At 39.0% G+C, this 22,794-nt stretch overlaps 1 protein-coding gene across 4 annotated transcripts in view; it reads right to left on the reverse strand.

Moving 5' to 3' along the window:
* Window positions 1–959: 959 nt before the first annotated feature.
* The window catches only part of TFAP2D (transcription factor AP-2 delta), a 53,288-nt gene continuing 31,453 nt past the window's right edge, over window positions 960–22,794 (reverse strand). For all 4 annotated transcript variants that reach the window (XM_002191432.6, XM_030269907.4, XM_030269906.4 and 1 more), the window contains 2 exons: window positions 20,233–20,346; window positions 960–6,244 (listed from right to left, as the gene is read on the reverse strand). In XM_002191432.6, coding sequence (XP_002191468.1) covers window positions 6,025–6,244; window positions 20,233–20,346 — 334 coding nt within the window. In that variant the 3' untranslated portion in view covers window positions 960–6,024. The remainder of the gene's footprint in view (window positions 6,245–20,232; window positions 20,347–22,794) is intronic.

Here is a 22,794-nt window from a genome sequence, read left to right on the forward strand (position 1 = left end):
GAGTGGTCTAGAATTGCTCAGAAAGTCAGTTCTGAAAGATGCACTGAAACAACACAAAATGAAGGACTGTCACCAGGTTCCCAAACAGTTGTGAATATGTCTATAAAACTGCTGTTAAAACTACATAATTTTGCTTTTAATTTTTTTTTTTACTAAAAATTTTAGATCCATTTGTTCTTAGAAAGCTTGGCTAAACCTCTGAGCTAGAGTTGCTTTAAGTCATACCTGAAAGAGTATATAGTTTATATCTAAAGACTTTTTTTATTACTGTTGTTTCTTCCTGGAAAGAGTCAAACCTTGTGCCACAATACTGGAATCAAAATCTCGAGTGGGAGCAGTGGCAGTTAGCCCAGACCCTTGGCTGAAGTAGCACTTGGAAATAAACTGTTGTAAATTTTCTGGGAGAAGATTAAATAATTATTTTGAGGCTGTGGGGATGAGGATTTAATTGCCAGCATTGTCACAACCTTTCCCGCAGTTATGGGAAAAGCTCATCTGAGGGCCTCTAAATATTAAATATCAAGGGTTAGCAAGTTTTCATGGATGCATTCATTGTGAGTCAATAGAAATGAGGACTCCTGCTACTTTTCCTAATCTAACCTACCACTTATCTAATATAAATCATCCTAACCAGTTTGGATCCCTACTTTAGGACAATATGAATTGCCTTGCATTAGATCTTCTTCTTTACACAAAAACATTAAATCTGGGTAACAGATTCTAGACCAGATAACTATTTAACATAGCCACATTTAAGTGGAATAAATCCAAACTTTAATTTCTGTATAAATTTATTTCCTTGCCATAATTTCAGAATAATATTTTTATTGTTTCTCTGCTTTGTATGTCTTACCTGTTGGATGAAAATTCTAGTTCTTGTAATGTCACAGATCTGTTCCTGGTCAAGTTTGATAATTTTTTTTCAGAGATGGAAATTATTTTGAAGCACCAGACAGATCAGGGTTAAATCAACATAGATTTTATTGCCGTGAAATGTTTGATCAAATGTGGTCATTATCTTCATAGACTCATGTAAAACAGGTAGCTTGTATAGGAAATAGAAATATAAAAGATTATGTTTTTCACCACTGAATTATAAATTAAATTAAATGGAAGGAAAAAACCAAACCAAAACTCCAAAGCAATAAATAGGACATTGTTTGTTGGTGACCAAGTGCGCACTCACATTTAAATACAATCACAACAGCTGCTGTACAGAACAGAATTAATTGTACAAAATAAAGAAAAGTAAAGAATAGCAATAAAAAAGATTAGACCTCTCCAAGCGACCTTCACCTGGCAAAGGAAAATGACTTTATCTTCCTCCCTCATTCCCCACACAGCTGTACGTGAATTCTTGTTAAACCTGAAATGAGGGCAGAGGCAAAGGATACTTTTATAAACACAGTTCCTGTATAATTGATTGATTCTTCTTTGTGTTGCAGGCTTGTGTCTTCTACTAATGCTGTTTCTTCTCGTCCTTAGAAATAAAGAATCAGAGCAGCAGAACAATTTCTCCAAAGGATAAATGAAAGTCAAATGACCTTGAAATTCACCAGCACCCCTTTTGGATACCTAAGACATCTAAGACCAAAATTGCTTGTTGGTATTAGGAAACAAACAAACAAACAAAAAATAGCAGTTAGAGATTGTAAAGTTAAAACTGGCTCTTAGGACAATAAACATCCCTTCTTGAGCCTGGCTGCGAAATTGTGAGCTGCGCCTGTGCCACTGAGTCACGTCCAAAGGAAGAGATGAACTGGGGAAATATTTACACAGAGGTCCAGGATTTGGAAGGACTATACATTGTGCCTGCTTTGCAGCAGATTTTTCTGGTTTTAGGAAAAGTCAAAGAGAAACTTCAAAGAGCAGATTCCATGTTGATTTGGAGAGCTGAAGTCTTTTCCCAACAAATGTTGGCATTTATCTTTAAAAAGGAAGCAAATGAAAGGTCTAAATTCACCCCTTCTGCCAGTTCTCCAAGGCAACAGAATGACACCTAGAAGGAGTTAGGGTTAAAGATGGCAGCACGAAGGACAAAGTTCTTGACAGTCTTCAGTTGTAGGTGGCAGAGTCATCACTGCTTGTCTGTGGTTCCCTCCCCTTAACAGGCCACATGAGCTCTGTTCCAGTTCTCATCTTCTGATAAAACTCTCTCTTTACTACATTACCTCTTGTCGTATAAGGGTGCTAAATGAGGGCTGTATGAACAGAGAACCAAACCTCAGGGCAAAGGTGGGAATGCTGCTCCTGCTCTGCCAGACTCACCTGCTAAGCTTAGTCAGCACAGGAGCTGTTTGTACTCACAGTGAGTAACACCTTGCTCTAGAAAAATAAATTTGTAGTTAGTGTGTTTGCACCATTAATAATTTGCTAATAAATCCGAGAGTCAAAAGCTGTGCTTTGTGAGCCAAATGTGCCAGGACTTAGGATAAGGAGTAAGTTCAATGTTAAAATGTTTTGAGATTGGTGGTGGGAGAGGTGTAACTCGTACAGAGCTGAGCAATGTGCTGAAGCACAACAGGATTCAACTGCTCAAAGAGCACTTGGGTTATGATTCAATTTTTGGGGTCCAACAGTCATAATGACTCATTGTCCTGGCCATGAAATATCGGAGATTTTTCTCTACTCCTTTAATGGTTTTGACAATGAATAAACACTTCCATAATCTCTTAAAGGAAGATTTTTTTTCTTTTTTCTGATCAGATAAATTTCCAAGTCAAAGTATACTTCAATCTGACACCAGAGAGCACCAACTAACTTCAAATCGTGAACTTCCTTCAGGTTTATCTAGGTCATCAATGTGTTTTGAGATGGCAATGTTTCCACAGAGACAGGGACTAAGAAAACAATAAAACCCCTAAACTTACCACATGGGAACATGGGCATGTTGCCATGGACAGCACGGGAATGTAAGTGGGAACCTAGGCTGGGATTTTAACAGGAACATCAGTGAATTCATTGCTTAAAACCTCACTGAAAGTATCGATGTCAAAAACGAAAGGTATTTTGACACCAAACTGCTCCAATAGCTAGTTCAGCAGAAAAGGCAGTGATAATTTTTGTTTGCTCAATAAAATTAAGTGCAATTAAAAAGAAAAAAATAAAGAGCCTGCCAATGTCAGCAAACTTGTAGCCACATTTTAAAAAGACCTTTGCTTTTAAAATGTGCTAACGCACTAAGGGAAAAAATAGATGCTTACCATGGAAATAGAAACAACTTCTTAATGGTAAGAACATATAGCAGTTCAATCAAGTAGAATCAGATTTGTATAGACCATTAACAAAAATATACAGGGGTCATAAAACCAAAAACTGGAAGTTCTGGGGCTTGAAGTGTGCTCAGATTTATTAAAAGATCAAAGGGTAATCCAGGCCAAAAATAACCTGTTGCCTGCGGAGCAGACACTCATAATGATTATGTAACAGTGAGAGACACAAGTCTTGAAATAAATTATTATTGGGGCCTTGGACCATATCCTGATTAGGCAAATATTTCATATAAGGCTGTATACATATTATTTGCAATGTTAAGCATTTTGATTTGATGGTAATAAAATGCTGCTTTCCCAACAGGTTCATAGATTTATTTGCCCAACCTTTTATTCCTCCTTTTCCAAAAAGTTTATATTTTAGTGGAAAAAAATGAAGATAATTTTAAAGACAGTTTCCTTATATTTTTGCCCAAATAAAATCCAATTTAAATTTATCCACATCTTGAAATAGAGATTCAAATTAAATTGCTTTACAGCACATATTTTACAGATGTGGCAAATCTGCATATTCGATGCAGTGAAACTTTTAATTTTTCCGTTTCCTCTCCCTCAGTCTGGGCAATAGAAAAAGCAGAATGACTTTCCTTTTCACTTTTAATCATGGTTACGTACTTTCACACTCAAGTATTTAATGTTCTAGGACAGTTCCACAGTGTTTCTGCTGAGGACATCTCTGTTCATTTGATTTTAGCATTTCACGAGAAGTACCAGTACAAATTCATTAAATTAATTTAATAAAGTTAAATTTTTTGAGGTACTTATCTGATCTTGGTGTGTTAAGGTGATGGAGTCCCATGGAGATACACCTGTTTCCCTCGATGCAGGAGGGTGATAGCACTAAAGCAGATATCTGACTTATACACCTGCCCTAAGCAAGGACAACTCTGGGCAAAAGCATAGGATTTTTTTTCCAGATTTCTTTAAATAATCAATCAGGGACTCCTTACTTTCTAAAGTGTTTTCTCATGGTGATGGCAATGTCCTTAGTGACCTTGAGAGGAGCAGCATCATGCCATCATCATTCTATTGCCTTCCATGATTTGAAAGGTGAGGCTGATTTTGTTAATTCAGTTTGATTCCTTGCATCTGGCTCTAAACACTGCAGCTATTTGTTGCAGTACCTAGGTTTAGTCTAAACTGATCATCCAAGGTGTAACCCATGCTAACAACTTCTAGGAAGTAAAAATGTGTGTGAGAGCTTTTGCCATCCACAGTTATCTACTCCTGTCTCTGGGATTCTCCAGCTCCTCCTCCAGGTGAGTCCAGTTTTCCTACAGGTTTCATGTTACAACTGTCAAAACTCTGTCTTAGATACCTAAAACATCTCAAATGGCTCTAAACATTTACACATGGACAACTATAGCTTTTCTTACCACACAAAGAGTTGAATTGTCCCTTGGAAGAAAAGGTCTGGTTCTGCTGATCTGAAGTAGAATTTAGATGGACAACACCAAGCCCTCCCAATGATACTACTCCTTCTTAACTTTCTCAATAAAGTGATGTTAGAGAAACAAGAAAAAGAATGGAATAAAGGTCTTGTTGAAGAAGGAGTTAGAATGTGCTGGAAAAAGTCCCTAGACTCAACGATTCTTGAGCTCTAACTATACCTCCCATGTTTTCTGCCTGAGCATTGTGTGCTAGGTGGTAAAGTAATATTTCAAAAGTATGTTAGCAAGGTTATTACCACTCAGCTGCTGTGGACTAAGCCAATCTGTCTTATTTGTTGTTTGTTTTTATTTTATTTCCAGTGAGTGGATTCTGTTAGACCTCTGCGCCTCAGCTGGATTTATAAAGACAATAAAGCTGCAGAAACAAGCTGTTGAAGAAAAGAAAGCATCATAAAATCAAGGCAACAGAAAAGGTGACTCAAATTGCCTGCACTGACTGTGTTGAACAGAGATCCAGGTATGGCAGAGTGCTGTGGGACCAGGGGCTGAGAAAATAGAGAACAGAAGCCCATGCTGTCATTTAAACTGAAGTTCACAGAGGGATCAGGGCTTTTACTGAGACTATCAAGGTTTGTTTTCCTTTTAGTCTGCCATGCTCTTTTCAGAAGAGAGACCATGGCTGCAGCTTGAATGGTCAGGATAGATTCCCAACAGGTTCTGGCCTCATTCCATTGCAGTTTTATTGTGCATTCCCATGTACAGGATGGTTCATTTGTCCCATGACCCAAGAATTCCTCTTTTGCCAGATTTCCATATTGTTTTCCCAATGGTGAGTAATCAGGCGTTTCCAATGGACCAGAGGAAGCCTTTCTTTCAATCTATCCAGCATGAGAGCAAAGTCAGGATGCTGGAACTATGTGTCCCACAACTGATGCACTGACCCTAACTCTGCTGCCGGAGAAGAAAGTGCTTCAAATTTCATGTGCCGCCTCAGCCAAGTCCAGAAGTGCTTATAAAAAACAGTGTTAGTGTATCATTCAGAACAATCAAATACTACGTGCACAAAAAAGCAGTTTAGAGCAACATAAATTTTAAAAAAGTGACAATTTCATCACACAATTACTGTACACTGCTGTTCTTAGGGTTGAATACTTTCCTCTCTCACGCTCTCTCTTTCTCTCTGTTTTAATCTTTCTTTTTTATTTTCTTTTTATTTTCTTTTTACTATTTTTTTTCTTTTTTCCCTCCCCTTTTTTTTTTCTGGATTTGGTCCACTGGAGATAAATTGCCCTCAATGATATATATATTTAAAAAAAATATCAGCAGCAAGACTCTCTCGAAATAGATTCTGTTTGATGTAGCTAGTCTGTCTTTTCTGTTTTGCCCTCTTTCACAGCAGCCTCTGAAGTTTTCCGCAGGGGGGCTTTCTCCGAGTTGGCGTGTCCTTGGCCGGATTCTGCCGCTCCTCCGTTTTTGTGCGATGTGTGCTTTTCCAAGTAGTTCAGCATTTCACTGAGAACAGTTTGGAAAGTGCTTAGGGCAGCACATATTGCAGGAGTTCCAAAACCATGAGTGATCAAACTACAAATGGGAAGGAGACAGAAGAGAAAAAAAAAAAAAAAAGGGAAAGAAATACACACACACACATAAATATCAATGTGCTCACAAACACCAAGGAGTTTACAGTGTGCTCATTTTGCTATACTGAAATTCAAGATTTGCTCCCTAAACTATTTATTACCTGTGGGAGAAACAGAAAAGAAAGGAATAGAGCCAAAGAGCAGATTGCATACAGCTTCAAATGTTGTTTTTGGTGGAGCCTTATTTCTGAAACACCATGAGACAGACTCTTAGCAAGTGCAGACTGACACAGGCTGTTGACTTCAGAGAGGCCAAGACAGAATCCATGCCCTTGGCTCTGAAGCATTGCTAATTTTCCAGTGTCATAAAGTCTGGCTCTCCCTTCTTGGGTGAATAAAAGGAATTCTGTGTGGTTTATTCACAATTCTGGATGATACTTACTTGACTTGATGATCTTGGAGGTCTTTTCTACCCTTAATGATTCTGTGATTTTATAGCTCTTAAACATGGTTATTCTAAATGAAGGTATGACTGCATCTGTACTAGGAAATTCAGCAAAGCCAAGGATACCATCTCCAACCCTCAGCACAATTGGCATGATTTGGCCATATCCATGCTTCTAAATTCATGGACCATCCCACAGGGTGAGATCTGAAGTTCCTGTTGGGAATAGACCCTGGCCAATACCCTTGGCCAATACCCATGCTCAAGTGATGAACAGAAAATATTTCACATAGGGCTGGTTTAGCCAGGCTGAATTAATGAACAATCCTAACCAATTATTGTCAAAAATAACACAGTTCTAATGATGCTTCCTTGTAGTGTTGAGTTTAGCGGTATAGATTTGCCCTGTTGCAGCTTTCATCTGAATATCTAAATAAGGGGGTTTTATAAACACTGAATTTTTATTGTCAATGTTCCTGGCTGCCACCTGCAGATCCAGAAGTGTGCAAGTTTTCCACAAGTCTCATTTCTTGGATACCATCTCGATGAAGATCACAGTATCCCAGAATGGTCTGGGTTGGAAGGGATCTTAAAGATTATCTCATTCCAGCCCCTGCCATGCTCAGGGACACCTTCGGCTATCCCAGGTTGCTCCCAGCCCTGTCCAACCAGGCCTTGGACACTTCCAGAGATCCAGGGGCAGCCACAGCTTCTCTGGGAAACCGCGCTAGGGCCTCTCCACCCCCAAAGTGAGGAATTTCTTCCCAATATCCCATCTAATTCTGCTCTCTGTCAGTGGGAAGCCATTCCTCCCTTCCTGTCACTCTATGCCTTTATCCAAAGTCCCTGTCCAGTTATCATGGAGCCTGTTAGGGTACTGGAAGGGGCTCTAAGGCCTCCCCAGAGCCTTTTCTTCCCCAGGCTGAACAATCCCAGTCTCTCAGCCTTTTCTTGCAGCAGAACTGCTCCAGCCATCTAACCATCTTCATGGGTTCCTCTGGAACTGCTCCAACAGCTCCATGTCTTTCCTGTGCTGGGGACCCCAGAGCTGGATGCAAGACTGCAGGATGTCCCAACTACCACAGGATATGGGACATGCCACTAGAAATCAGTTTTTTGGCAATTGACTTTGATGCCTTTTGCCTAAATAGTATGTGTGCAGTATAAGATGATCATGAAAGGACCAAAAATACTAAAGTTATTATGGGCAACCAAGTTGTTCTCCTTGTTATAATGATTCACTTTGATAAGTGGTATGTAAAAACAAAACACCCTGCCCTAATCCTCCAGATTTGTAGTTTTTATATAGAAACATAAATTTAAGATGATTTCAAAGATTGAAATGCCATTGAAATTTTCAAAAGTGATTTCAGTTATTTTAATCCCACTCAGAGAAGAAAGAAGATGAAAGGAACAGAAGATAATTTTTGAGTTTGTGGGCATTTTTGAGAAATCAATACTTTATATTGGTTTGGGTGAAGGGAAAGAAAATCCACATCACAGTGATTCTGACAAGGAAAAATAACTATTTCCCATTCCCTGCTGGTTAAGATTTTGTCCCTACAGTGACTCTCTGGCTGTCTTGGGCACCACATCAGTAAATCCTGATCTGATGCAGAGACCCATGTGAAGGTTAGAAATATGAATATTTCACTTCAGTGACCTGTTTCCTCTGCACTTTGCCTTCTCAGTCTTTCTAGAAAAAAGTGAAAATGTAGGGACTAAGGGGAAAGAGATTTTACAGGGCATGGACAATTGGTAGGATGTTGCAAGTATCAAAAAAACCCAGATAGAAAAGGCTTCAAGATATTTTTTTAGGTCACCTGTCTGTCTGCTAGACATGGGAAACTTATTTGATAGGAAAGCTGGTATCTTAGGGAAGACACAAAAAATACGTGAATTCTAACCAAAATGAGTGCTAAATATGGAAATATGTCTTCATTTCAGACTGGGAGTGGCATAGTCTTTTATAAAAGGTCTCCAAAAGGCTATTTCCAAATAACTAGCATTTAGAACATTTATCCATAAGTCTCCAGACACTTTTCAAAGCAGGAATTTATATTTATTCCCAGTTAGTAATGTGAGGAAAATTATACTTAAATATTTACAAGCAATATTTTGCAAACATCAATTAATAATACCACATAAAGTCTGGCTGCTTGAAGTTTGAACTTGTGTCAATATCTGGGTCTTTATAATTTAGCATTGCAAAGAGGTAGGCATACCGTAGTTAAATTTTATTTTATTTTTAGGTATGCCTGGCATACAAAAAATATAAAAAAATCATAATCATTGTAAATAATTTTTAAAATAGCTGGAAGAACTAGACCAGCAGTAGCATATATGAGTATTTTAAGCCCTTCCAAGTCACTTTAGGAGTCAGGTGATTTAATGATTTTGTGTTGCATTTTATCATAATTTTTGATCTTCAAAAGTCCAGAGAAATGAAAATGTGATGGACTTTGCAGAAACAATAAGCAAGAAAAAAGAAATTAAAGGTATCATTACTAGTTATGTTATTGCATGATTTTTACACTGCTCGTGTGACCTTTCTGTGTCCTGATTCAGGGAACTGACTATACTGAGACATGTAAAACTCTTTATGATCTTGCAAGTAAAAGAAACTAGTGCATGTATTATAGAAGCTGGAAATATCTGCATTCATTCATTCATGCATTTCCAGGAGATGCAAATCATATAATCATAGAATCATTCCGTTTGGAAAATACCACCAAGATCATCAGGTCCAACCATTCTCCCAGCACTGCCAAGCCCACTACTAAACCATGTCCCCAAAAACCACATCCACATGATTATTGAACACTTTCAGGGATGGTGAACCCACCATTTCCCTGGGCAGCCTGTTCCAACATCTGAGCACCCTTTCAGCTAAGCTTTTCCTAATATCCAATCTAAACCTCTCCTGGCTCAACTCGAAGTTGTTTCCTCATGTCCTATCGCTTGTTACCTGGGAAGAAAGACCAACCCTTACCTGGTTACAATCTGCTTTCAGGGCATTGTAGAAAATGAGAAGGTCAAGTAAACAGTAAGTTTAATATAGGATTAAAGGGAAAATAAACTTTATGGCCTACAATTTTTTGAAACCTTCAATTTGGTAACAAATGGAATGATACTGTGCTCGTTTGACAGCTCAGTAGACCCTGAGAAGTAAAGTGGAAATACTTTCAAAACTTAGAGGGATTTTCTCAGAAATGATCTCTAGGGGAAGGAACAAACTTTGATGTTCTCAAAGGCTGAACAAGATTGTAGAAAATATCAGAATGGGACAAAATCTGATATTAAGGTACATAAGTGTAGGTGCCAACTTGTAGGTGTAAATATCAAAAGTGCCAAACTCCCATTACCACCAAAGTAGACTTAATGTAGTTTCCTGTCTGTAAGAGTCTACAGAGATTTGATGTGTCCTGTGACACTTGGAACACCTTCACAGATTTGATGGAAATGTTATAGGACTGAAGTCCATCCTGCTTCTAGAATGTTTTAATGATGGGCAGGTTGCCCTTGTGTATCTCAAATTGTTTACAAAAATGAATGGGCCCTGGGGCTTTGTTCAATACAGTCACAGAAGTCTGGAGAATGAATTAACACATTAAATGGATGTGTCTCCTTTATGGTGAGCTGCACCATTCTCCTGGTTACACTGAGGGCTCCAGCCTAAATAAAAATGTGATTTGGGTGCTATTTGAGATGTTCTGGGGTACCCAGACATCTATGTCATGTGGGGAGGTAATAATACCAGCAGGACCCTTTTAAAGCAGCAGTGGATGGATGAGTTAATAACACTAAAAAAGGCTCAGTTATATCTTACCCTACATCTTCATTGACTACATAAGAAGCTCAGACATCCAGTCTACATAAAAGTGCCAAGATATTGCTACTTGATCCAGAGAAGACTCTAAAACTTCTGGTTTAAAAATTAGTGGTCATAGGAAAAGAATGTTTTGGAGTGAGTAAGGGGTCTATTTCCTTTATAGTTTAGCCTTTTAGTTACCAATAATCATTAAATATGGCAGCTCTCACCAACATAGCCTCATGCTTCCTATTTGAAAGCCAATTTTTTTAGTGAAATGTTGCTGCAGAGTCTCGTGGTGACTCTACTTTCAGTTCCTGATGAATAGATTCTTCTCCACAAATGGGGATATGCAGAACCTTTTGAATTCCCCATGAAGCTTATTAAGAGAAATAATTTTATAGAAATTTTCTAACCAGCCCTTCTTGCCAAGCTCCTATGAGGGTGTATTTTATTAGGCTCACTTTAGGTAATGAGCATAAAAAGGCCAAGAGATATTATCCTCTACTTTATCTTACATTTCTATCAGTAATTCCTCTTGCTCTAATTTTGGTGGTCCTTACTTCTCTGCAAGTTAAAGTTTTTGAAAATTCAAGGAAGTTGGATAATTTCCCTTTGCTGATGAAAGTAAGTTTCAAGTTTGGGGGAAAAAATCTGATTTTACATTTAAATCAAGCATAACAGACAAGATTAATGGCAAAGCATTCAAATGTGTTTCCTGAAAGTCAAATTTAGCTGCCTGATTTTCCAGGCTAATTGAGCTCACACTGAAATTGGTTCATTTTTGGTACACTCCACACCTATGAAAGGAGTTGCTTTCATTATCATACTTTCATTTGGGTTTATAAGCCTAAAATTAAACATGCTGGTTTCATAATGGAGTCTTCTGGGTATTCTCAGCTTTGTAGTGCATCCCACTACAGCTCCTATAAACCAACTTTATTGTTCTGAGAGGCAAGGCTGAAATCTCTGATTCTGGTTTTGGAGAGGTGCAGAAAAAGGCAATGAATATCAGGCCAACACATTACAAAGCCTGGTGCTTAAGGACATCCAGACCTGCCTGTAATTCTGCCCAGTGCTATGATGCAATTATGTCTGCTCATGTTTTAATGATGGCCTTACTTAGAAGTGGAAAGATCCAAGTGTGCCTGAAGGCTTGGAGTCTTGTTTGGCAACCACCTCAAGGACTCCTCCATACCCCAGGCTGGTGAAGCTCTGATATGAAGCAAAAGAAACAGCTTCCCTCTCAGTGGGGGGAGAAGAGGCCATCTGCACTGAATGTTATTACACCCTCATTTAAAATAAATAAGCCCTTTAAAATAATAATAATAATAATGAAGACAAAGCAACCTTGACATTATTGGTCAGATTTCCTCAGAACTTTGTGAAAACTCCATGATTATCCAAGTTCAACAGCACATAGCTGATGACTGATGGTAAGATATGATATGACGTTTAATGGCTGTAAAGGAAATAATAAAATATTTGTGTGTCTTCACTGACACAAGTAACATCTGAATATAGAGGTGACAATATTGATTTTTAGGTGCTTCTGTTGATTTCAAGGTCTCTCTTGTGAAGGTTGCCTAGAAAGTTAAATGGTGGTAACTTTACTTCAGAGGGTCAGAAGGTCTAACTATGACACGAGTTAGACTGATAGTCAAAAATCAGAACATGGGCAGTGTACATTACAGGGATAAGAAGTCTATAGGGTCAGAGAAGCAAACAGTACAGAAGTTGCCTTCAAACAAGGCCCTCATGTTTTCCTTCTGTTCAAAGGGTATTAAGGACATGCCCTCCTAAGCAGATGTATCTCCTTCTACCATGTGTAAAAGCCAAGGAGAAAAAATAGGAGGAGAGCATTAAAGCTGATGCCCCATATTTAAGATGATCTATTTTATATCTGTAAATTTCAGACTTTGGGACTCATTTTCCACTTTAAGAATTGCCCAGGCAACAGACCTGCAACTTCCAAAAACTGTGAAGTGTTTCTGAACTGTAGACCAAAGTTTAAAACATTTAGTGGTTCAAATTTACTTTATGGGAAGGCAAAGGAGCAGATGAGGCTCATTCCATTTACTACTATCCATAAATTTTTCCAGTGAGGAAATGTAGCTGAGAAGCCCTATTGCCCTCTTCAAATGAGAGAGACCAAGAATTAACATTTATAAACACGCTCATGACAAAGTGCAATCAATTTCATGGCCTTTTAATTTGGAAAGGAGGGGAGGGAATTCCTTTTTCTTTTGGGAAACACAAGAGTGCTTTAAATGCTTTAAAAAATCTTAAGTGCTGTGTTGAAAATCTAAGCACCCCCAAGATTTTTTAACTTCTTTAATGTATATTTTTTTTTCCTGTGATTATGGAATGTAGTTTTTAATGAAGCAGATAAAAAAAGAAAACAGATTTTTGTCTGTTTTCTTGACTCCATAGATTATGACTTTAAGGGAATATGGTATCATACAACCCATGACAAAAACCTTTAATATTAGAAATTAGAAAGGATTTAGTTCATCAGGAGAGCAGGACAAAATGATTGAGACCTTACTGTGGAAAGACCAAAGAAGGAGTCCCTTGGAAAGGAAGTGAGGGAAAGATCCCAGAAGAAGGCACTCTAACAGTTAAGGTAAATAAAGAGATGAGGAAAAAAAGTAAAAATAAAATTTAAAAAAAGTAAAAAGGAATTAAAAAATTTATTTCTCCCTAGTGACTCAGCGCTAGGCACCAGTGTTGTCCTCTAAGTTAACAAAATCCAAAAATTGAGGGAGCTGCTGGAAATCAGGGAACTCTAGAGGGCACCAGAGGTGTTTCACCATAAACTTCATTGTTCACCAGGCTTCTTCTAGTCCTTGCATCCAAACAAGAGACTGCTGCTGTGAACTGAGATCACTGGAATTACAACAGAAGCTGCTCTACCTCCTGATAAGGAAAGAAGTGTAAAAAAAAAAGAGAAAGAACAATGTATAAAAGGGGATGAGCACATCTTTGAAGACACCCCACAAGTCAGTATTTGGGCTTGGCTTCTTGCTACAGCTTAAAGAACATGCTGAGCTTCAAAACCTGTTTCAATGCTCCGTTTTCCCCTTAGGAAAGAAGGATGTTACTTTCTCACTGCTCCCAAAGTCTGAGATTCTGGTTTCTTGTCTGTCACTTTTCGTGTCACCTCGTCAGCATGATGCCAGGCACTGGCAGGAGGCTGACAGCTCCAGGCTCAGCGAGCAGCTGAGCGACAAAACTCTTGTCTCAAACAGTTTCACAGGAAGGGTGTTTCATATCAGCTGGATGGCTCGACAGAACACAGAATAATCCATGAGGATGCTGATTGCTTTCATTACTTAACTTCAGTATTCTGAACCTATTACTTTTTGTGTGTCTGTTTTTATAAGGTTTCTGCAGTGAAAGAAGTGTCACTTACAAGAAAGTAATTTTCCCTTTGCTGTTTTGCTGTGTCTATCTTTTATATATAAAATAGAAGATCTGGGTGTGATTTTGCATCTTGATGAAATGTAGCCTTGAAGTTAAAGGATCAAATACAACTGCAGTAATCAGTGGATATTATCCTCTCCCTGTATGATGGATGGCATTAATAAGATATCTGGAATTTCCAAACACCACAGATTCTTAGAGACACAAGTGTCCCAAAAGCAAATGTAGAAGTTGTCTGTATACCAAATTTTACAAGTGGAGAAAATGAGGCTAGGAGGGTGTTTGATGAGGTCAGGGAGTCTGTATATATAAACCAAGACACAGACACAGATCTCACAAGTATAATCTCAGAAAATATTCTATTTGAAAGGTTTATGTATTGTGGCTTTGCTATTCCAGCACAGAATGTGGGTCATTTTGGATGGGTTTTCTGCTATCTCTGTTACACGAGATTCTGGGTAACCAAGAAAAGAATTCTGTTAAAACTTTAAACAAACAAACAAACAAACAGCAAAACTGTTCTGATGTAAGGGCAGGTTGAGAAGACAGAGACATGAAGACAGATCAGGGAGACTTTCAGGTTCCTGGCTGAATCTCAGATATGACAGTGAAATGGAAGAGAGAAGAAGGTATGTGCTTTCTCCAACAGGAGAGAAAAATTATCTCAAAAATATATATTTTTTTAAATTGCTGACTTATTGATTTGCATATTTGGTCCAATCAGAGGGATACCCTAAATGCTGATCTGAGTGGAAGACGCATGTGAAAGAGGATGTCTCTTCACATCTAAAATGACCCAAGGTCTCCCCAACCACCAGACAGGTGAATCACTCTAAGGTTCTTAAACTGAAGCTGAGAAATGCTATTGGTTCACCTTTAGCTGCATTAGCAAAGTGAGAATACAGAGATTCCTCAGGTAATGAGTGACATGTCACAGCCTGGCTCCATCTCTATCAATCATGCTTTTTTACCTGAAAGTAGTGGTCATACCTAAGCTTCCAACCAAGAAAAGGCTGAACAGCACCTGGGAATTGTTTGGGACAGAAAGAGGTGGTCTTGGCCAAATTCATCCAAGGAACCATAGAAGCATTCAAACATTACAGACATTTGTGGTCCAGTGTCCAGGCCTAAAGTCACACAGTTCATTAGATCAATTTTTGTGTATCTTTTGAGGTGTCTTAATTTCTGACTGTCTTCATTTCTTCTTTGAAATGTGACAGAATTACTTCCCCTCTTCACAGCAGAAATCTCTGCAACAGAGAATAATTGCTTTATCTAGTCTGGTTCTCTGCTCTGGAGAGGGCTGGATGCACTAAACATGTCGGTAGTGCAAAAATACCACAGATATGAGTGATATGAAATTATAGATATTTCCCATACTGACATGCCTCAGATCTACCTGTACAGCACCAACAGGAAAAGGATGGGGTTTAATGTTTCTGTTGGTCAATGTTGTTCCAGATCCAGCAGAAGATCCTGTTGGTTGCAATGTCATCATCCAGCTCTGCTGATTTAGAGGCAGAATTATGTTGTTGGGGGCTATCCAAGCCTTCACCATCTCCCCTCACAGCTACCTGTGCCATAAGATCTATGCATGTGTATGTCAGAGCTCTTGTGTCTCCATCCGGACTTGTCTTTACCTGCTGCAGGTCATGATTGCCCTGGTATATTATTTCTAGGTTTTCTAAAGTGAATTATTCTCAATGTCTTATATATGTTTTGCTTACACATATCCTTTTGCTATTTCTAAACATTACAATGCAAAAGAAAGATTTATATAACCTGAAATGTTCTGAAAAAAAAAAAAAAAAAAAAGATATGAAACCTCAGCTTTACTGATGCCTGTAGGATTTGAATCTGGCTTAATTTTCATGAGAAATTAACTCCCCAGCTTTTCCCTCTTCCATACTCAGGTGCAGGTACACGTACACAGAAGCCTCGCATGATTCTGTGGGATTCTGGGGAAAAACCCTCTGAATTATAAGCAATAGAAGGTATTTTTAAATAAACTAAGTTTTATGTAAGTACTTTCCTTTTCTCTTTAATTTTCACTTATCTTTCTTTTGCTCTTGCTCTTCTCACTCTTTACTCTCCTGATGATCCTTATGATTTCTCCACTTTGAAAGTAAAGTGTGAGAAAAATGGATTCCTCTCATTAAAGCTATAGAAAATTTCAGGTTCTTTTCTGGTACTGATATGCTGACATTTCTCTTTTGTAGTAAACTCAAAAATGCTTTTCACAGATCAGCCTTTAGAGGACAATAAAGAGCTGCTTTGTCTGGACAAAAAGTCTCAGCACTTAGTAATGGAAATGGATTTTTCCAGGGTTTTTTTGTTTGCTCCATGGCTTTATGATTAATTTTTGCTCAGAAACTGGGGCTGGGGTAGCTCATGTGGTGACTTTCAGACCAGATACAACCCAGAAGATTATTTTTGTTCAAAGTGTGCAAGACTAGGTTGAGTGGGGCTTTGAGCAGCCTGGTCTGGAAGGTGTCACTGCCAATGGCAGGGAGGTTGGAACAAGGTGATCTTTAAGGTCTCTTCCAACATTTCCAGCTCAAAGAAGAGCTGAAGGACAGGTTGGGCAGCCCTACAACCTATCACCTCTTCTTGAATGCAGACTTCTATAATGCTTGGAAATCTGAGCTATCCCAGCACTTAGCCTGTGAAATTTGGGATCCAGCCTGGCAAGGCAGGACTTCCCTAAATCTAAATTTATAACACAGGCAAGGCACCTGACTGGGCTGTAATAAGGGCTGATGCTTCCAGGATTTCTAAACTTACACTTTTATGGTAATATATATGTACCACTCTGTCCAGGAATAATTTGGGTTAGTGCTAGTCAGACCAGGCAGAAAAAAACACAGAAATTCTGCAGATGAAGAGAAGTGCAGATGGCCAATGCCTGCTCTCTGGTACTACTTTTATCTGTTAATACAAATATATTTGAAGTTATTTGAGGTTATCAATAGAACTTCGACAGCCTACTGATAAGTGAGTTATCAATGTAATTTCTCTGCAGTAAGAGCCTCTAAAATGTTTTGAAAAGGGAGACAAGTTGAATGAAAAATCATAAATGACCCTGGCTCAGGTAGTGCACAATATTTGCTGCTATAAATTTAAGGGTTTGAGTTGTCTGTTCATGGTTGAATAATATTGGAAAATCATTATTCATGAAGCATTGAGTTTTTTTGAATTCCGGTCAAATGAACATCTCAGACAGCAGCTGCAAAAACAGGGGTGTACCAGAGGTGTACAAGACCCTCTGATTTTTTGCATAAGGTTGTGCTAAATCCAGAAGTTCTCAGGCTCACTGGCAGTTCCTTTGAAGATTTCCCATTTTGAGCTTTGTGTGAAATTTGAGTTTGGAATTTGAGCAAACCCAGCACTTCTGATCCCTTCATGGGGACTATCCTGTTCTTCAGGTTGGACACATTTACAGATCTTTATGAACTAAGACTCAGTAGAAAAACTTCAGAGAGACGCATGAATTTGAAGATTCAAAACAGAGGAAACGGGGAAAAACCTGCTTCTATCTGACCTGTGCCAGGCTGTGAACCCTGGCCTTAACAACTAACATAGAACAGGTAACATCATGAGAAAGTGGAGTACACAACTGCACTGAACAGCTGTAGGGAAATTTATTCCTAAAGAAAACTTCCTTTCACCCCAATGTAGTAGAGGCTGGATCCAAATCCACTGTAGATATCCGATGTTACAGATTTTCAAAAAGTATTTTAATATCTTAGAACTTATTTAAATAATAGACATTATAGACATCCTCTGATTTTTTTTATGGTCATAAAAAGTCTCTTCAGATTTCTGAAGATTTCATCACATCATAGAATCATAAAGTGGTTTGGGTTGGAAGGGACATCAAGGAACTCTTTACTTCCCCCAATGGCAGGAGGTTGGAACAAGATGAGATTTAAGGTTCCTTCCAACTCAAACCAGTAGTTTGTAGTGGTAGTAGGGGTTGAGATGATCTGGTTGTGAAGACTGATGGATTTAGAGGATGGGAATAATGATTTTTTTAGCCTACATAAAGTTTAGCTGTCCACCATGTAAATGTCTAGTGTGTACTGGTTAGCTAATCTCCCATTCTGGTGGAGATCTAGACCAGACTGTTCAGCCAGTGGAGTTTAGAGAGAAGTTCTAGTTACACTGATGAAGATATCTACATTAGACCTGTTAATTCAGATTTCTCAAGCTAAACAGGTGAGATTCCTGTGCACTGGCAGATGTCCAGCTGGCTGCATGGGGGCTCCTACAGGCATCTGAGCAGGGTCAGAAGTTCAGGTCAGAAGCTGATCTGACCCCAGCATCTCTACAATTGCTGGAAAAGGAATATGGTCTCAGCCTCACAATCAGAGAAGACTCTGATTTAAGGCCAGGGAAGACCCTGAGTAGGATCAAGGCCTGTGCTCCTCCAGTGTCCATCTTCAGTCCAACACTTAGGCTCTGCAGCACACATGGAAGAAAGTGCTGATTGATCCAGGAGCTGCCTGCAGAAGCTCTGCCCTCCAACTACTGATGTGCATCACAGAAGGAAGGATGGAGCTGTATCAGTTGATAGTTTTGTAGCTGAAGCCTTCAGCATTTTATCCTGACTGCTATTTCTACTCTAAACACAGGAATCCTTGGGGATTTGCCACCTTGTATCACATTTCCTCTGTGCACAGGTAGTAGGGAATTATCTCATTTTCCACAAGCTTAGGTAGCTTATTAAAATCCCTCTATGAGCATTCTGCATAAATAAGGATGTTTCTCTTGATGTGTGCATGTAGCTGGGTGTTTTGCAGTGTGTATTATGGAAAATATACACACACCTGAGTGCTCAGTGTGTGCACATGCAAAGCACTGCTTGAGAATAGGAGTGGGATTGTCCAGGTGTGTTCTTACACAGGTAGGATGCACACAGATGTGTGTAAGAATAAACAGGAATGTCAGGAATGTGTTCATATGTGGATGGGGAATTACCCTTGCCTCTCCATGTCTCAACAGATGTATGGAAGAAGCAGGATGGTGGGTGTTTTTGGGATTCCACCCAAAGTCTGAGAGACTAAACATTAGTTATCACAGCATCTATCAGAATGTTAGTAACTAACAGATGTAGGGACACTGGGACGCAGAAGTTGTTGGTCCAGACAATAAAAGAAGAGTGGCTCAGCGGTTGTGCTAAAGAATATACAGCACAATTCTAAGCCTTTATAGGGCTATGAAGCTTGCTTAATATTATGGTCTGTAAACAACTCTCTGGGACAGTTCTTCACATGCTTTTTCATATATTAGCTAGTGGATGGAAAGAATTAACAATTGGTAGCCTCAGCAAGTCATGCATTCTTCTCTGTGGCCTGAGGAAAAACAGGAGCACCTCCAGGATGTTTCATCCAACTTATCTTTGATAGATATCTGAGATGACCCCACCATTTCAAAGTGGCCCTCTGGAAGATCCCACGTCACTCCTGACTGTACCTGACACATTGCCTAAAGCAAAAATGAGAAATTGCACAGCAACTCATGAGCTAATAAATCTTTGTGACCCCAAAACATCTATACACTTTTATGCATAATTAGGCAAAAATTCTAATGAAGTTTGGACTTGGTGTGCATGTACCACAGGTCTTTGTCTTCAAAACAGCTTCTAAGCCTGTTTAAACCAGTACGTTAAATATTGCTCAAGAACTGAGTCTAAATATATCATTACTCTGGCTTTTTAGTGTGAGTCAGCTTTCATTCTCCCAGATTTTTCCAGCGTGTTGTTCAGAAATTAGGGTAATAAAATTGCTTTGGTGGGTAATATACTTTAAGGCCAGCCTGCTTTGGAAGCCAAGGAGTTAATAAAATGGTCCTGGTAAGACATTGTCAAATGATCTCAGTAGCATGGAGGAACTTCTGGAACTATTTATTTAATTTGAAAGGATGCAACCTCTTCTTCCTATTATTTCTATTTTGGTTAATTTATATTGGTTCAGAATTTGAGATTCTGGACCATCCATTTGTAAAATGTGATTTGGCTCACATTTAAAGCAAGACAAATTTCTGGCCAGATGCGGAGATTGGACCAGTAGATGCAGAAAATATCTTATTCAAACTCAGATTGTGGTCCTAGAAGCAGGCTGAATGCAGCAAACCTGAACTACATTGTTGGGCAAACCTGCATTTTTGATAGGCACACTCAGCAGGGATTATGGATGTTAATTAATTATTTGCATCTCTTTTAGGTAAGGGAACAAATACCATTAAAACATTATATGCAGTCTAAATCAACTGTATGGATTTTTAGTTTCCTCTTTCAAAATCATACCTGAAATGTGTTAAATGTCTCTGGATGTCGAGGTCTAATATTGGAGTCGGTCTGGAGGATCCGAGGGGTGATCTGTCTTGACTTAGGAGGTCTTGGAATTCTTTACATATTTGTCTAAAAGGAAAATGGAACTCCTTCAATAAAACAGGTGGAATCCTTCCCATAAAGCTGATTCCCAAAACACTTCCCCTTTGTCCTGAGTGATCTCATTCATAGCAGAATCACTTGACAGAAGTGTTGTTATAGAAATTAAAGATAAACCAATCCATCTCTGGCTTACCTGCCCCAAATTTTCAGAACTAGCAACATACAGAATCTCTTGAACAGGAATATTTTCCCTGTGGAACCATATTAATATTAACATTTTAAAATGTGATTTTTTTTCCCCTGAATAGGACCCAGTTTAGCAGTGTTAAGTCTAGCTTAGCTCACCGACATTGGCAGCAAGCCTTATGGTTAAAGGAAATGGTGAACTAGCATTAGAATATACTTGAAAGGTGTAAATTACTCTATTATTTAGTTTGTGTAAATACACCAATACTTGTACATGGGCTTGTGTACATTGTGGGCACTGCTTTTTCTGCATGTTGAAGTCCTGGATATTTTGGACTTGCCTTCTTGATTCCCAACCCTTAAGACAAAGGGGTTGTGAAAGAAGGACCCCTTGTAGGGAGAATTCAGAGTCTGTCTGCTCTGGTCTCCCACCAGCATAGTAGCCCATCTTCTTTGTAAAGGATGGATGGTCTTACTGTTTTCCCTTTCCCACTCAGTCTTCCCTGGGGCTTCTCAGGATGCCTCAGCATCTGGGGGTTTATTTGTTCCCTGGAATTCCTCTATATAGGACCTAGCACTAGGAAATCCCAGAAAATAAGGCCTTCTGTTCTTGTGTTGTTGCATTGTTCTTTGTAAATTAGCCTAGAAATATTGTACCAACAAATCTAAACGAAAAATATTGTGCCAACAAACTTTTAAAAAAAGAAACAAAATCAGTTCCATTTAGCCCATGTCCTCAGAAAATCATTATCTGGACCATGAGTGAACAGACATCACTTACTTTCCCTTGGTTTATGATTCAGTTAATTGAAAAAAAAGAAAGGGAATCTGTCCAAATTAGCACAGAGTTCTCCATTGCCTGTATTGGAAATAAAGGAACTAATGGGGGATCAGGAGGGCATGATCACTTCCAGATAATCAAGACACTCAGCTAGGGTCCTGATCTTTATTAGATTAACCTGGTACTTGCCCAAAAGATATCTGGGAGAATTCAATGAGCCATTCTAACATGTTAGTAACTTGGACAATTGCAATCTGATGACTCAGAGTGCGTGTGGTTTATTCTGGTGGCATACATGCAATCACTGTGCCTAGGGGCAGTTTCTAATACTAAAGAGCAACTCTGTTGGTCCTTTTAGGAGACTCATTGCACACCTAGTCCTAGATAAAGTTTGGGTTCTTCATTATCACCTTGTAACTCCTGTCTTTTGGGACATGGGTATAATGGAAAAAGTGGGTAAATTCAGCTTGTTGGTCTTTGGAAGGTCCTTCACTGAGTTATAAGAAGGAAACTGTGCTAAGCTGGTTTTACCCTTCACTTTATCACAGTGATACAAGCTGGGAACAGAGATCTTGGATAGCTCTCTCTTGACTATGAGGAGATGCAGAAACCAATTTCCCACTGCGCTGCTGGACCCCATCCAAGCCTGATTTCTCTAAATGCTTGTCATCTGCATGGACCTAGACACTGACTGCTTGAAAAGACAGCATCACCCCAGCCTTTCAGGCAAAGAGAGGTATTCAGCAGAAATGTATGTAAATGCAGCATACAGTTTTAATGAATCAGGTCCTCAGAGGAAAAACAGTTCCTTTCAACAACTGAAAACAGTCAGTCATTTTGGCTTCTAAACAATCCACTATCCCCAGTCGGCCCTGTCAGCACTGCTCTTCTCTCCTTCCTCCAACCTCTACTTTCTACCTGTTGAAAAAGTTCATCTTAAAAGTTCTTTCATTTTAACAAAGGAAAGTGTCAGAACCAAGTGTGCAATTAAGATCCCTTCTATCTTCACGTGTCAAAAGTCTTTACTGAATGTTGGCAGATTGAAAGAAAAGAAAAAACTTTTTCATTATACATGAAAACCTGTAAAAGGCAATAACCTACTTCTTTTTTTCAAGGGGATTTCTAGGCAAAGTGGTGTCTCAGAGCCTCCACTACCAGTAAAACATCACCTGGGGTGGTGACAGGGAGAGGGGTTGGCAGTTTTTTGCTGAGTTGGACTGTGATTTTGAAAAAGCAAAAGAAGATGGCTGTGCTGTCCTAGAGGGGCACAGATTAATAAAAATAGTCCTGGTCACTCCTGCATAGGAGACATCCAATATATGACCAGAAAAAGAGAAAAAATTCTGTACTGGGTCAAAACAAGAGCCATGCAGGCCAGGATCCCCACCAGTGGCCAAAGCAAATGCCTGGTGTTGAGTGCAAGAGTGGGGCAAATGTGACCCCATGAATCTGATTTATTCCTAGAGTGGCAGAGTTGCCAGGTGTCCAAAAACCAGGTATCAGAGAAG

Source organism: Taeniopygia guttata, chromosome 3 (genome assembly GCF_048771995.1).
Source record: "Taeniopygia guttata chromosome 3, bTaeGut7.mat, whole genome shotgun sequence".
Taxonomy (NCBI): Eukaryota; Metazoa; Chordata; class Aves; order Passeriformes; family Estrildidae; genus Taeniopygia; species Taeniopygia guttata.